Source organism: Podarcis melisellensis, assembly GCF_964234715.1.
Source record: "Podarcis melisellensis genome assembly, chromosome: 5".
Lineage (NCBI taxonomy): Eukaryota > Metazoa > Chordata > Lepidosauria > Squamata > Lacertidae > Podarcis > Podarcis melisellensis.
The window spans coordinates 96,879,121-96,893,813 of record NC_138537.1 but is presented as its reverse complement, the minus strand read 5'-3'; the positions used below and the strand labels follow the sequence as shown (position 1 = coordinate 96,893,813).

Below are 14,693 nucleotides of genomic sequence, written 5' to 3'. Positions count from 1 at the left end.
TGGCATAACTGGAACTGTGGTTGATAGACCCAACATGGAACTCACAGACATATAGTGCAGAGCTTTCCAAAGTGTGTGTTGTGACACGTTAGTTTGTTGGCTGCAGTGTGTAGGTGTGTCTCCATTCATTTTGTTATTACAGTTTATGCATATGTCCATATTTCTTATAAGGGATTAGTTTAAACTCCAGTTTGCTAGTAAAACTGAATTACCGTGTCACCAACATGAAAAGTTTGGAAAGCTCTGATATAGTGAATTGAATAAGGTGAGCCCTGAGAAACATGCACCATGGTGTGTTTTATTGCCATGGAACTGGAGCATATATGTGATGGACATGGAGAATTTTTCTATCAATTGACTGTATTAGGATTCCAGATCCTGTCCTTAGCAGCTGTTTCTTAAAGAGTTTTGAGGTGGGAGAGGCAACACAAACATAGTTTTCCGCACTGCAGTGATGAGAAAACCTGCACCTGCAAAGAGTCTGGAATTTCTGCATTACTGGAGATCTAGAATCATAGAATTGTAGAGTTGGAGGGACCCCAAGGGTCATCTAGTTGAACCCCCTGCAATGCAGGAAACTCAACTAGATCACACATAACAGGTGGCCATCCAACCTCTGCTTGAAAACCTCCAAGGAAAGAGTCTCTTGGGAGTCTGTTCCACTGCTGAACAACTCTTACAGTCAGAAAGTTCTTCCTGATGTTTAGTTGGAATCTCCTTCCTTTTAGCTTTAATCCAGTGGTTTGGGTCCTAGCCTCCAGAGCAGTAGAAAACAAGCTTGTTTCATCTTCCATGTGGCAGTCCTTTAAATATTTGAAGATGGCTACCATATCTCCTCTAAGTCTCCTCTAGGCTAAACCTACCAAATTCCCTGAACTGTTCCTCATAAGGCTTGGCTTCCAGACCCGTGATCATCTTGGTTGCCCTCTTTTGTACACATTCCAGCTTGTCAATATCCTTCTTAAATTGTGGTACCCAGAACTGGACATAGGACTTCGGGTGTGGTCTGACCAAGGCAGAATAGATCAGTACTATTACTTCCCTTGATTGAGAAACTATTTCTTATGCAGCCTATCATAGCCTTACCTTTTTTTCCCTGCTGCATCACGGGGTTGACTCATGTTAAGCTTGTGCTCTACTAAGTATCTAGTACATTCACATGTACTACTGGCAAGCTAGGTGTTCCCCATCTTATATTTGTGCATCTGGTTATTCCTGTTGTTAGTTTGGGCCCATTTCTGTCTTCTGTGGCATTAGCTAACCTTCCCAGTTTGGTATCATCTGCAAATTTGCTGAGCATCCCACCAGTAACTTCATCCAAGTCGTTTATAAAGACATTGAACAACAACGGGCCCAGGACAGAATCCCGTGGCATCCCACTTGTCACTTATTTTACAGGCTGACAAGGAACGATTAGTGAACATTCTGGGTTCAGTCAGTCAACCAGCTACAAATCCACCTAACAGTTAATCTCATCCAGCCCACATTTTACCAGCTTCTCTGCAAGAAAATCATGGGGGCCTGGGTCAAAAGCCTTGCTGAAATCAAGATACACTACGTCCACAGACTTCCTTTGATCCACCAAGACTTTATCGAAAAAAGAAATGAGATTTGTCTGGCATCACTTGTTTTGGAGAAACCCATGCTGGGTCTTAGTAATCACAGCATCCTTTCCTAAGTTCTAGGACCTTACCTGGTATTGACGTCAAGCGGACCAGTTGGTAGCTACCTGGACCTTCTTCTTTTTCCCTTTTGAAGAAGGGGAAAACATTTGCCTGCCTCCAGTCTGCAGAGACCTCATCTGTTCTCCAATAATTCTCAAAGATTATAGACAAAGGCTCTGATATTACATCTGCAAGCTCCTTTAGTACCCTTGGGTGTAGCTGATCAGACCCTGGGGATTTGAATTCCTCTAAAGTAGCTAGGTGTTCCCTTACTACTTCTTCTCCTATCATGGGCTTCACCTCCCTCCTTGAATCACTTATTCTGTTATCACCAGGTTGAGCACTGCTTTCCTTTTGGGTGAAGACAGAAGCAAAGTAGGAGGCATTCCACCTTCTCTCTGTCCTCCAATAGCATTTCTCCATCTTCTGCACGCAAGGGACCTACTACTTGCTTGTTCTTCCTCTTGCTTCAAACATTACCAAAAAAACCCTTTTTTATTTATATTTTTAACCTCTCTTGCAAACCTAAGCTTTGGCCTGCCTGGCCTTCTCCTTGCAACTGTTAGCTACTCGTGCATACTCTTCTTCATGATATTGCCTTTCTTCTGTTTCTTATACATGCAGCCACACAGATTTCTTTAGGTTCTTCCCACTTCTCTTTCTTCCTGGAATTGTCCTCCTTCGTGCCTTCAGTACAGGAGTTGGAACTAACAGACTAATGCAAATGCATGAAGATGCCTTATAATAATGTATGTGGCCTGGCAGGTATACCAAGAGGTGGAGACTTGCCCAAGGCCATAGCCAGATAAGTATTTGAACCTTGGTTTCACACAGCTAAATCCAATGGTCCAATATACCACAGGGGCCCAGTATTACCAACCTCTGCAGCCACTTGAGAATCTTTCAACGTGGAGTAAAGGTATTGTTGGGCTTAACCAAGTGGCTGGACCCAACATGTGGCTGCAACACATTAGGTTTGTAAGCAGCTCCTGTGTGACTTCCCCTCCTCTGAATCTGTTGTGATGGAGGCACAGATAGGCGATCCAGTGGATTGAGTTTTGGATATTATTCTGAACGCCTGACTTCAAGTTCTCACTTAGCTGTAATTAAGTAGATGGTCTCTGGGAAAATCATAATCTCTAAGCCTAATCTGTTTCAAAAATAGGATAGCAGAGAGGGCACTGTCAAACCATGATTTTAAATCAGGATTTGGGAAGCTTTTCCATTTTGGATTATCTTAGACTTAGACCATCAAACCTCTGGTCAAAAATGGATCAGGACTGGGCCCTTAGAGGCCTCTGCTTCCTGACAAACCAAGTTCCTATGTTTCCCAGCATCTTGAAACCCATGACGCAAGGATGCCAAAGGTGTGGGGTGTGGGTCCCTGCTGTGGCCATCATTGAGAAAGGTGCTGCCCTGGCCAGCTCCTTCCATCTAATAAGCAGTGTGCGCACACCAAACCCTGAAAATATGTTCCAGTACAATGTCCAAAATTCACTGAATGCACATTCTTATGGTATCTGACAGACCTAAAACAATATTGCTAATGTCCAAAGATGCACTGGGTGATATACAGTCACCTAAACATAATAGTTTAGGTGGGACGCGGGTGGTGCTGTGGGTAAAACCTCAGTGCCTAGGACTTGCCGATCGTATGGTCGGCGGTTTGAATCCCCGCGGCGGGGTGAGCTCCCGTCGTTCGGTCCCAGCTCCTGCCCACCTAGCAGTTCGAAAGCACTCTTAAGTGCCAAGTAGATAAATAGGTACCACTTTATAGCGGGAAGGTAAATGGTGTTTCCGTGTGCTGCACTGGTACTGGATCGCCAGCTGCAGCTTCGTCACGCTGGCCACGGGTCTTTGGACACGTGTCTTCGGACGGCGCCGGCTCACGGCCTCTAGAGCGAGATGAGCACGCAACCCTAGAGTCGGACACGACTGGCCCGTATGGGCAGGGGTACCTTTACCTTTAAACATAATAGTTAGCATTCAATAGTTTGTATCCAACCATAAGTAGATGTGGAAATAAACATTTTCAGACACTCAGGCCCATCAAAGATTGTCAGCAGTCTCACGTGCATGTTGCCCTTACTCCCGCTAATATGACTGAGGAAGTATGTGATGACAAATTTGGAGCCAAAACACTGCCACTGAGAAACAAGTGGGTATCAACATCCTTGGGAGACCTCAATGTTTTCAGAAGTACAAAACATAAAAAGCCTAGGCAATAAAAATGTCTCAAAGCCATCCAGCAGCTGGAATCATAAACAGGAGCCCTCCTGTTCCAATGCTGTGTAGCATTTTGTGGAAGGTCCTACTTCTTTGCCAAAGTTTAGACATTCAGAGCAAAAGCTAGGTGGACTGATAGATTTTCAATAAACTATATTCCTATTGAAAAAATTAAGCTATATAAACACATATGTTAACTGAATTTGAGTGTGGAAAGCAATGCATTATTTATAACAATTAAGGCTGTGATTTTTCTAAGCTATTTTAAGTGTCAGAAGTGCTTTGTATATGGTGCACTGTTTCTAAATGCTCAGTTTTCTACCTGCAATTTCTGAGTAAACCTCACAGAACCCCTTTCAAATGGTATTATTTTCCCGTCATCACAGACGTGTGTGGGTTTGAGGCAGAGAATAAAGATACTTAGGGAGTTTATGGCAAGATAAGATCTGAAGCAGCTTACACCTGAAACTCTTCTTCGTCATTTTCTCTAGCTTATGCATGTCATGGGAGCAAAAAGGCATAGCGTACAAAAACAGCACATTCTGTTGCCACAGGCCATGCATTCTGGCAACCACAAGAAACTCTCCTCTCAGATAGTCACTTTGGTGTGGCAGGAAAAGGTGTAAATGCAAAACCTTCACCCACTCAAATTTGGAAGTTGCTAAATAACCATAGGTGGGGTCATCAGACCATAAAAACAAGAGGTTTGGTGGTGGTAGAGTTAACTGCCCCAGTTAGTTAGTTAGTTAGTTAGTTAGTTAGTTAGTTAGTTAGTTAACATTGCCTCATTGGTTTTTAAAAGCTTTCATATTCTGAAGAACTAACAATAGAAACAAATTTCTACTGTGTTTCTGTTGTGTTTCACAGTTTTCTACTGTGCTCTAGAGCACTGATTTCTGAAGCTATAGGTTAAGTCACTGCTGGAAAAGAGCAACACCTTCCCCAGGACAGGGAAATCTCCCCCCCCCCCCCCCGTGCTGTATGGAATATTATTAATGTAAATGAATAATGGAAAAGTATGATGGCCTCGGAGTAACGGTAGCCCAGTGCAGACAATCAGAGTGTCTAGCTGGGGGTGGGGTGGGCGGGGGAGTTTGCAGATCCCTCACTGGACACAACTTTTCTGCATTCAGGCTTCTTTCTGCAAGGGACCTACATGCTTGTGTTCCAGTCGTGCAGCCTGTTGCCTAGAACAATAATGGGCATGGGTCATATGTTCGGAACCTGTGTGAGTTGGGGCTTTTGCACATAGAAACTTTGAACATGTGGAGGTTTCCCCTGGCAAGGAATGGACCGGTGGGCGCAGTCCTGATCTGCTTACTCCCACTTGTGCATGCGACACACTTTGACCATCTGCACAGGGCTACCAGCTGCTTGGAGATTTTGGAAATAGCTATTTTGTTGTCATGTGTATTGCTTTTTTTAAAACAACAGCAACTTGAACTTATTTTTTGTGCCTAGAACTCCTCCAAACTAATTTGTTTCACTGTTGTTTTATTCATACATATATATACACACACATTTTTGGGGGAATAACTAGTAACCTGTAACTATGGAAATGGAGGCTGCCAACACACCTGTGATGACACAGATACGGGACCTGTGTGCGGTTGTCATCAAAAGTATGCCCTACACTCGGACGGCCGAACATGTATTGGTAAGTACCCTCCCTCTGAATTGTACAAATATGGGTGTGGAATTGAAATGCTGCTTAAAAGAGTGGGTCATAAACTCCTGATCTTATCTAATAAGTTTAAATTTGTAAAAGTGATAGAAGGAAGCATTTGAAAGCTATAATACATTTGTTGGTTAAGGATTTATCACTTTTTAATAGCTTGATGTGTGTACACAAACCCATATGTGTGTATTCTTCCCTGGTATTTTGTATACTACTGGATGTTGGAAAAAAGCAGCTGCAATCTCTTACACTGGCTGTTCATATAGAGGAAACAGGAACCAGAAGTTTTTATCTGGACTGTTCTGCTATCCACAGTATTACATTTTGCTCCTTTTAAAAATTCAGGAGTGTAAATGATGCTCATTGCAATAGAAGTTTTTAGTAATGGTTTCACTGGGAGAAAGTGATAGCTAAAGTCATTATTTTATGTTTAAAATACCTGTTCAAACATGCCATGACCTATATAGCTGCCTATTCATATTACAACCATGCAACCAGAATTCATCACCTGAATCCATTTGTGTGGGTGGCTCCCCACGTGGTTCTGGTGGAGTGGGACCCATGCGGTTGCTCAAATTGAGACTTTTTCTAATACCCCCAAGCGTATCTGCTCATTGGAAAAAATGGAGCAGAACATGTTATTAATTAGATTCTTTTTTTAAAAAAAAAATCTGTTTTATGCATATTGAGCATGCAATTATTTCAGCCAGTTTGTAGTGTATTCATGGTAAAATTAATGCAATAGCTGCCGACTGTACTGAACTCCATCCTGGAACCTGAGCACTAATGATTACAGCCAGGGCATCTGGGCAGTGTGAGAAAGGGAGTTCAAACTTCAAAAAGAAGTGATTTGGTGAGGACCAGACACATGACAGATTGTGAATGGAGTGGAAGAAGAGCTAGAATTATATGGAAAGAATGCTTTCTGTCATGGTGTTGTCACTTGGACAAATTTGCACCACCATGAGAAGCAGAATATATTCTTTTGAGATGTTCCTTTTACACATGTTTTATTGTGGTTATAAGCACAGAAACCAAGAATTTACCTTTTTCCTTTTTTTAATGTATGGTGCATTGTGGGGGAGAACTGCAATTGTTTCAGTTAATAAGAAGCTGTTTTAACACTTCCTCTAGATTTTACACCAAAATCTAGAAGCCCTTTAAATTTAAAAATTCATGGAACATAATTCTAGTCACAGATACACACTTTAACATCCACTGATTTTAGTGGAGGCAATATGTGCCTAACTTTCTGAATGAAATCTGAGATTTACACTTTTGGCATGATCATGCTGTATGGTACTTAAGTTTTTGTGGGATGGGGGGCGTTCATTAGTTGTATTTTTCTGTACTTTGTCTGTTTCAAAGCAGAGAAATACTGTATAACAAACTGAAGCATTCTCAAAGAGCCTAATCCAACAAAAGGTAAGCTCTCTCAGTGCTGTTAATTTCAGTGGGAGCATCAAGCATGGGTTTAAATAGCCCCTATTCAAAGTAAGAGATTTTGTCTTAATTGTGCCCATAATCCACATAATTTAAAAGCATTTTTCTTTGGATAGATTTTGCTCCTAAGTTACAATTAGTTGTGGCTGAATTTGATTTGGCATTTCCAGAATTATGTCAGATAAGTTGTAAAAGTATTTGTCTTAACCTTTGATTGCAAGACTTAACCATTGTGAAAATTAGAGAGCTCAAGAGAAATTACTAGTAAAATTTGACTCTAAAACATTAAAGAAGTCCTATTTTCCGTGATCCACATCTAATTGTACAAAGTGAACAAAATTTAGATAAATATTTCCCAACAAATTTTGTATAGCAAGCTATCACTATATAGGTTAATCAGCAGTCATTAATTTCCTCTTTAAAGCTAAAATATTTATTCCTTAATTAAAGGTGTGTGAATGTCTGTGGTGAATCTAACATATCTTGACATCTGTGGATAACTGTATAATTCCATCGATCATATATGTGTATTGAAGTCTTTTGAGCTGATGAAATTAAATGTCTTTTTAACGTGCTTTGATTCTGGACACCCTAAAGTCTTGATCCCGGGAAGGAAACCATTCAGTCAGCCCTCAGTGCGAAGCATATGCTCCGTACAATCAGCTCTCTGGATGAAATTAACAGATTTGTCTTTAAGATTTAGCCCCTTTTACGTTTATTAAATGCAGTCTAATTGTGATTACAATATAGCTGTTACAATATTCACTGCATACATCTTATTCTTGGGTTTCTTCTATTTTTATTTTTGAAAGCACCATTAAAACCTTAGAGAGCCATTATAGGGTTGGAAATCTTGGTACAGTTTTTATGGTGAGAAGTGATAATGAGTAGATCATGCTCTGATTTCAGGGCGATGCTTATTTGGTCTGGCATAGAGAAAAACAGTTGAACTGTTGGAAACTGTGCTTTCCCCCTCCCTTTCTGCAAAGTTATTGTATAATATGACTTTATATTACATTTTCTGTTCCTGTAATTTAAGTCGCATATTGCTGCTTTCGTTGGGTCCTCCACCCTCCTCTTTCTTCTGAGTAGTCCTTTCTCTTAGATATTTTTTAAACTTTTATTTTGTTTCCATTTTTATTCCTGCTTTCTGGTGATGGTTCCTGATTGCCTGTCTTGTCTGATACCTGATGTTCATTAATTATTGAAAAAAATATTAAAAGAAAAATGAAAAACCTCAAAACAAAGCCTCTATTGCAGCCTGATCCCATCTAGAACTTGGTTTCTTCTTAGAACAATAGCTTGTTACCCAGCCATTTAGTGTTACCACAAATAAAACCTGCCAGCTGCCTCCACTACTTCTGATTCCTTCTCCTATCTACCTACAGTTTGCTGACTTCAGTGGTGTCTGTAACTTGGACATCGCTGCAAATATGCAAATGTCTGCAATGGCACATAAGTCCCCTTTCGTCTAACCCGTTTTGTCTTTGTTTTCTTGACTTATCCTCTCATTTTATGTCTGCTGCATGTGAAAAGTCCCCACTTGTGTTTCGTATTTTTCTTTTTAAATGCAATTCTCCATCCCATATCAATTATTTTAATCGCTTAGCCTCTGCTCCCTGTATTGCTTCCCCACCCGCCATGTCTGAGACCTTTCATTCACCTCATCATCTGTTCCCATCCTTGCAAATGGATTGTTTAGGTATATTTCTAAGTATTGCATAACTTAACTTCTTCTAATGCTGGATAGGAGCTTTCCGTATAAAGGACATGAGAACCTACCTGAGGATGTCCTGTGCTAACAACGCCCCCCCCCCCGCCCCCGCTTAACTGCATGCTTCTAAAAATTACTAGACTATTCTTGTGACATCTTTTTTCTAGCATTGAATGTTTAGCTAGTCATGTTCCATAGACAAGCAGGCAACCAGCACTGCCCAACTTAATTGTTTTGGTGTTTTTTTTATATTTGTGTTTGTTTTTACGGTTTTTAAAATTTGCATGCAGTTTTTGTTTTTGATACACTGTGTCAACATGCACAAAGCTGTCATGTTCCCATGCCCATCCATCACCGGATTCTTTTAGCTCTCTTCTGTGTTCAGTCTCCTTGTTGCCAGCTGTGTTCAAAAGCTGCCACCTACCTCTCCACCTGCAGCTACGTCGATTGTCTTTCCTCCTTTTCTTTTTTTAACAGTGTGTTGAAATCGAAACCTTATCATTTAAATTTCTTAATTAACACCGATCTGGGGCACCTTCTCTTTTGTGTTTGTCTTATGGCTGGCGTGAGACCAGCTTAATATGTGTTTGCTGGCTAATTACTTTGTTTTTCATCATCATTTTCTTCTCCCCACACCCCTCCTCCACCCCCTCCTTCCCTCCAGCATACTTTTATTTATTTCTGGGATTTCAAATGGAATTAACTCTCTAAATGGGGTTTTAGTGCTTTCATGCTTCTTGGCTTTGGTTGTACCAGGCTAAGAAACTTTCTTCAGCAGTGGAAAATTGGGCTTTTCATTAACCAACTGCTCCATGTTTGTCCCTTACTTGTGTTTTAGAGAAGGATGAGGCTGCAATTGAGAGTTCTGAGTTCAATGCCACGTCAGTAGCTGATGTGGACAAGCGGGTGAAACGGCGGCTACTTATGGGTAACACTTTTCTTCCACTTCCTTTGATGTGCTCTCAACTTTTGTCTCTTGTGTGTATGGGGGTGTGGGGGTGTGTTTTGAGTATTTCTGTTTTTAATTTGTTCATCTGTTTGCTGAGGTCACAATTCGTTTTAGAATCCTGATCTTTCATCGAAAAGTTCATTTCCCATTTTAAACCTACTCTCTCTCCACCCAAACCCCTCTAATACTGTAGCTTTAATGTTGAAAGACTTTGGTGCAAAGAAGAGAATCTTTGCCACTAACCTTATTTAGTACCTTTTGCAAGTCTGATTTTCACATGTGGCTTTTGTGTTTCTGTGAGTACAAATCGACCCGAGTGGGTCAGCTTCATCATTTAGCGTTACCCTTTGTAGCAAGTTCCAGTGGTATAAAATGCTTGATGTCATTCTTTTTGTACTTTTGGTTTAAAGTATTTATACCCTTGCTTGAAATAATTTTATATCCTCATGGTTTGGAATTGTTGGAATTATTTCCTCCTCCCCCATTACGGAGCCCTTGGGCACTTTTCTTTCAAAATTTTTTTAAAAAACTATACAGTAGTACCTCCGGTTGCGAACGGGATCTGTTCTGGAGTCCCTTTCACAACATGAAAAACCCGCAACCTGAAGTGCCATATCTGCGCATGTGCGCAGTGTGATCTGGTGCTTCTGCATGTGCGTGAAGCACGATTTAGTGCTACTGCACATGCACAAGCGGCGAAACCCGGAAGTAACCCTTTCCGGTACTTCTGGGTCGCCGCGGGACACAACATGAAAGAACGTAACATGAAGCGGACGTAACATGAGGTATTACTGTACATTTAAAAAATAGAAGCAGCATTTTGCAGGATTATTGATCATTTGAAATTGATACCTGCATAGGCAAGTAGCTCTGTGCTACCTGCCAAGGTTGTGTTTCTTCCCGGGTGAAGCTGAATCAAAGGTTTTCATGCTTCTCCCTTGGCCAATCTCACATGGATGGAAACAGTGGTCCAGGGTAGAATGAATGTGTTGCTGGCCTCGCGTTTCTTTGCTCCAGAACACATAATATTGGAAATGAACAGTTTTGTTATAATAGAAACCCATTGTGTTGCTATTTAATGAGGTGATTGGTTAATGAACACCTTCAAGAATTGATCGTTACTTATTCAATTTGTATTCTGCCGCTCAGTCAGAAGGCTCTCAATTGATGATTGCTCCTGCAATTCGTAGTACAAATAAAAAGGGATATTCCTATTTGTTTGCTGAAAGTGTGAATTGTGTGTGCAATCCATATGTCGTTTCTTATATCAACTTGCCTTTTCTAGGTTTAGCAAGAGGCTCACCACGCACTTCTGTCAAACATGCATTTGCAAGTGAATTTGGATTGTTGATTGTAGCCACAGATTCTTTTGCGGGGGACCCCCCCCCCTTGAAGTCTTTCAACACTGTGTTGCTGATTTTAGTTACAATTTTTACACATTTTCTGAGGAGCTCAATCAAAAATTGTATTGAGCATTTCATTACTTTACTTGTAGAGTCATAGAATTTGAAGCTAGTGAGGGTGACACAAAATTATTATTTTTTGTACCTTCATCTTACAAACTTCAAGCTTTTTGTCAGTTGAAAGAAAACGGTTAAAAGAAGCCTCCTTACAGTTGTTTGGCAGCCACTGAATGGCCTTTCTGAATACTGTATTCTTTGTGATACAGAGAAATAGTTGCAAGTAAATTGCATGATTACAAAATATTTTCCCCATTCTTTTTAGAGCCAATGTACACACACTTTGCACCGAGTGAAACGGTAGAATTCTGAACTGTACCAGAATTCTATCACCTCATAATACATCGATTTCCTAACTACAAATGTTTGATTGCAAGTCCAGCAACCTAACCTTAATACTTATCATCTGTCTGAAAGGTAGGCTGGTCCTTAGTTATGTGAAATATTTGATAAAACAGGTGTTTCCCCTGTCCTAGCAGGACCATGCGCCTATTATTATTATTATTATTATTATTATTATTATTATTGCAAATTAAGCCTCTTACCAACATGATAAAATCCACTGATTCTTTATAAATAGATGTTTCATTTTAATAAGGATGAGGAATTTGTAGGAAGGCATACAGATGAAGAAATATTTATGTCTATTCATCATTCAAGGTGGGAGTTAAGCTGGCAACAAGTTTAGATGGGTAGGAATGCATAGCATATATCATCTTCAGAGGCGGGGGCTAGTGGCTTCAGTTTTTTAAGTTCTCAGAGCAAAAATTTAAATTTAATTATTGCTGAGGAATTGCAACAGTGGAGAGGATATGAAGTTTGTTCTAGACACTCATATTTGTTTATTTATTACATTTATATACCACTTTTGTCTTCTAAGGATCTCAAGGTGGTGTACAGGGTTCTCCTCTTCCCTGTTTGATCCTCACAACAAATAGATATGACAGTTGACTTTTACAGTGTAATCCTATGAATGTTTATTTAAAAGTCCCGTTGCATTTAATGTAATTCGTGCAACCTTATGATGAACTCAGATTGAAACGTCACTTTATTAAAATGATAAATAAATAAGGCTAAGAAACAGATTCCAAAGCTTAACGCCTTATCAGCATATCCCGTAATTATACAACTTCTGTACATGGATTGACAATAAAAACTGCTGCGGATTTTGAAGGATTCCAGAAGGCAACCGTTTTTAAAGGGACTTTAGAACTCTGTCCAAATAACAAGTTGTCTCCTGAGCCCCATAATGCTTTGAAATAAATGGCACAGTTGACACACACAACAATAATGAATAACGCAATCCATAAAAATGTACGAATCAGGTCAGTAGCTCATTTAGCTCAGCATCTTGTTCTCACAGTGGCTAACCGTTCAAAACCTGCAAGCAAGACCAGAGCCCAACAGCGCTCTCCTTTCCTGCTCTGTAGTTCACCTGTGTGCCGTGTGAACTGTTTTCTCTGAATCTGCCACACATTCAGCTTCCCTGGACATCCACAACATCCATTTCCACTGGGTGTTCACTTTCATTGGACGTCCATCTTGACTTTCTCAGTCTGCTTTCTCCACACTGTGCATCATTGGATACACTTCTTACTCGCATCTTCTCTAAATCAAAAAGCCTTTACAGTAGAGGTTTTCCACAGCTGCAGCTACTGAAGTAGTCGGCCCAAAGAAACCTTAACAATCCTTCTTGCTATCTTTTTCAGAAGACTCTTTCTTATTATTTCAGGGACAGATAACCAGTTTATGACGAGGTAAATCTGGGGGCTTGCCTGCTTCTAAAAATGTGTCTAAGGAGTGTATCAGTACAGGTGACCAGGAATGGCTGTCGCCTTTTGTGGTTTTCATTACTCCAGTCCTGGCCATGGAGAAAACCCTTCCTTCCTTGTACAGTACTTGCCATATTGCTTTATCACTACTCCCTGATCCTTCATTAGGGAAGTAGATGGGAAATATATTCTCAAAGTCCTAGAGCATTATTCATACTGATGGTGTCATTTCAAAGAGGTCAGTACAATGTTTTCCCCATATTTAGTTTTGTTCTTTTTCTCTTAAAAAGAATATCAAATTGCTTTTAAGCTGACAAAGTCCTCTGCTGCAGGACTATTAAACCTGCAAAACAATCTGTTGTGTGTAGTGTCACACTTTAGAATTTCCCTTGTGACAGAATTCACACAGAAATGTAACTTCAGGGATGTAACTACAGATTATTGTTTTAAAATCAAATCAAAAAGTTGAGGCGCAAGTCAGCAATAGGCTAGTTGTTAGGGTTAAATTTACAAGATCTTGCTATTGGCTGGAGCAGGACTCCTTTTAAGTTTTGCTCTCCTATCCCTTCCTGTTTCTACCCATGTTTCTACCCGGTTTCAAGCAACTATCAGCCTGCAAATATAGTGAGTGGGAATTTTATTTATATATTATTATTTTCTCCAAAACATACTTATATTAATAAACTTATATTAATATTTTACAGTAACTCACAAAGTAGCAAATATGTACATCTTTTGAAATACATGAACACTTGGAATAAAAATCTTATGTTTTATTTAAATCTAAAGCCATGGTGGGAAAGGAAGGAGGACAATCGGATGTGAGATACCCATGTAGCACAGAGGCAGCTTAAGGTCCAGAATAGTTTACTACTGTAGAAGATAAGGCTTCAGTAAACAGTTCCAGACATTGATATATACATACAACTTGTAGACTTTGCAGATACAGATACAGATATATACAAGTACAGAGTATTTCTTGCTCCAGCAATTCAAGACTTCAGCTTACTTCTCAGAATTGGCCCCAACACTTGAAAGGCCCTGGACCCACTGAGCTGATATGCATTAATCACTTACATAGTTGGCACTGTGTCATTTTCATAGCAACTGGCTTGGCTGACCATGCACCTGCTGGCTTATCTCCTACACGGAGTGATTTACAATCATGGAGGAAACTAATCCCTTTCTCCGTGTCCAGTTACGCCAACACTGACATGTCTACACAATGCCATTTGACACAGGTAGATAAAATTCAAAGGAAGAATCAGGAGCACTGGAGTGTGTTCCCAATTCTTCCTTTCTCCCTTTGCAGGTGCAATTTAAAGTCAGGCCACAATTTCCATGTCAAGGTAACAGAAAAAGGTACCAAATTCAGAAAAACACTGAATCCTACCAGAAGATGGAAAGGGAGAATTGCAAGCACACTTGGGTGAAATAGGGAGGCGTGGTAGGCCTCATTAGGCATGTGGGCCGGGGGTCCCCAGTGCTGCCCTAAGTTAACATAACTACCCTTGCCCCTGACCCCAGCTAGCGGTGAAGGGTGAGGATCCAAAAGGCATGTTGTTTAGTGCCAACTCACAAGCACCTTGTCAGCATCACCAGGCTGTGAAAACTGGAACAGATCCCACAAAACATAGCTTGGTGGGGCTTTAGAAACCTCCCTTGGGACTGTATCAGTCATGGCATCTAGCTTGCTACGAAGGTGAGGGCTTTTGTTCTCAAAGTGCCCAATAAGCAACTCACAAAGGGTCCCTGAGGTGTCCTAGGCTCCATCGACCAATACAGGT

At 40.5% G+C, this 14,693-nt stretch overlaps 1 protein-coding gene across 5 annotated transcripts in view; it reads left to right on the top strand.

The window, feature by feature from the left end:
• The window catches only part of SCUBE1 (signal peptide, CUB domain and EGF like domain containing 1), a 160,006-nt gene that overhangs the window by 65,180 nt on the left and 80,133 nt on the right, over positions 1–14,693 (top strand). For 4 of the 5 annotated variants that reach the window (XM_081911710.1, XM_081911707.1, XM_081911709.1 and 1 more), the window contains exons 5-6: positions 5,431–5,547; positions 9,564–9,653. In XM_081911710.1, the coding sequence (XP_081767836.1) occupies positions 5,431–5,547; positions 9,564–9,653 (207 nt within the window). The remainder of the gene's footprint in view (positions 1–5,430; positions 5,548–9,563; positions 9,654–14,693) is intronic. The other variant, XM_081911711.1, reaches the window with a different exon arrangement.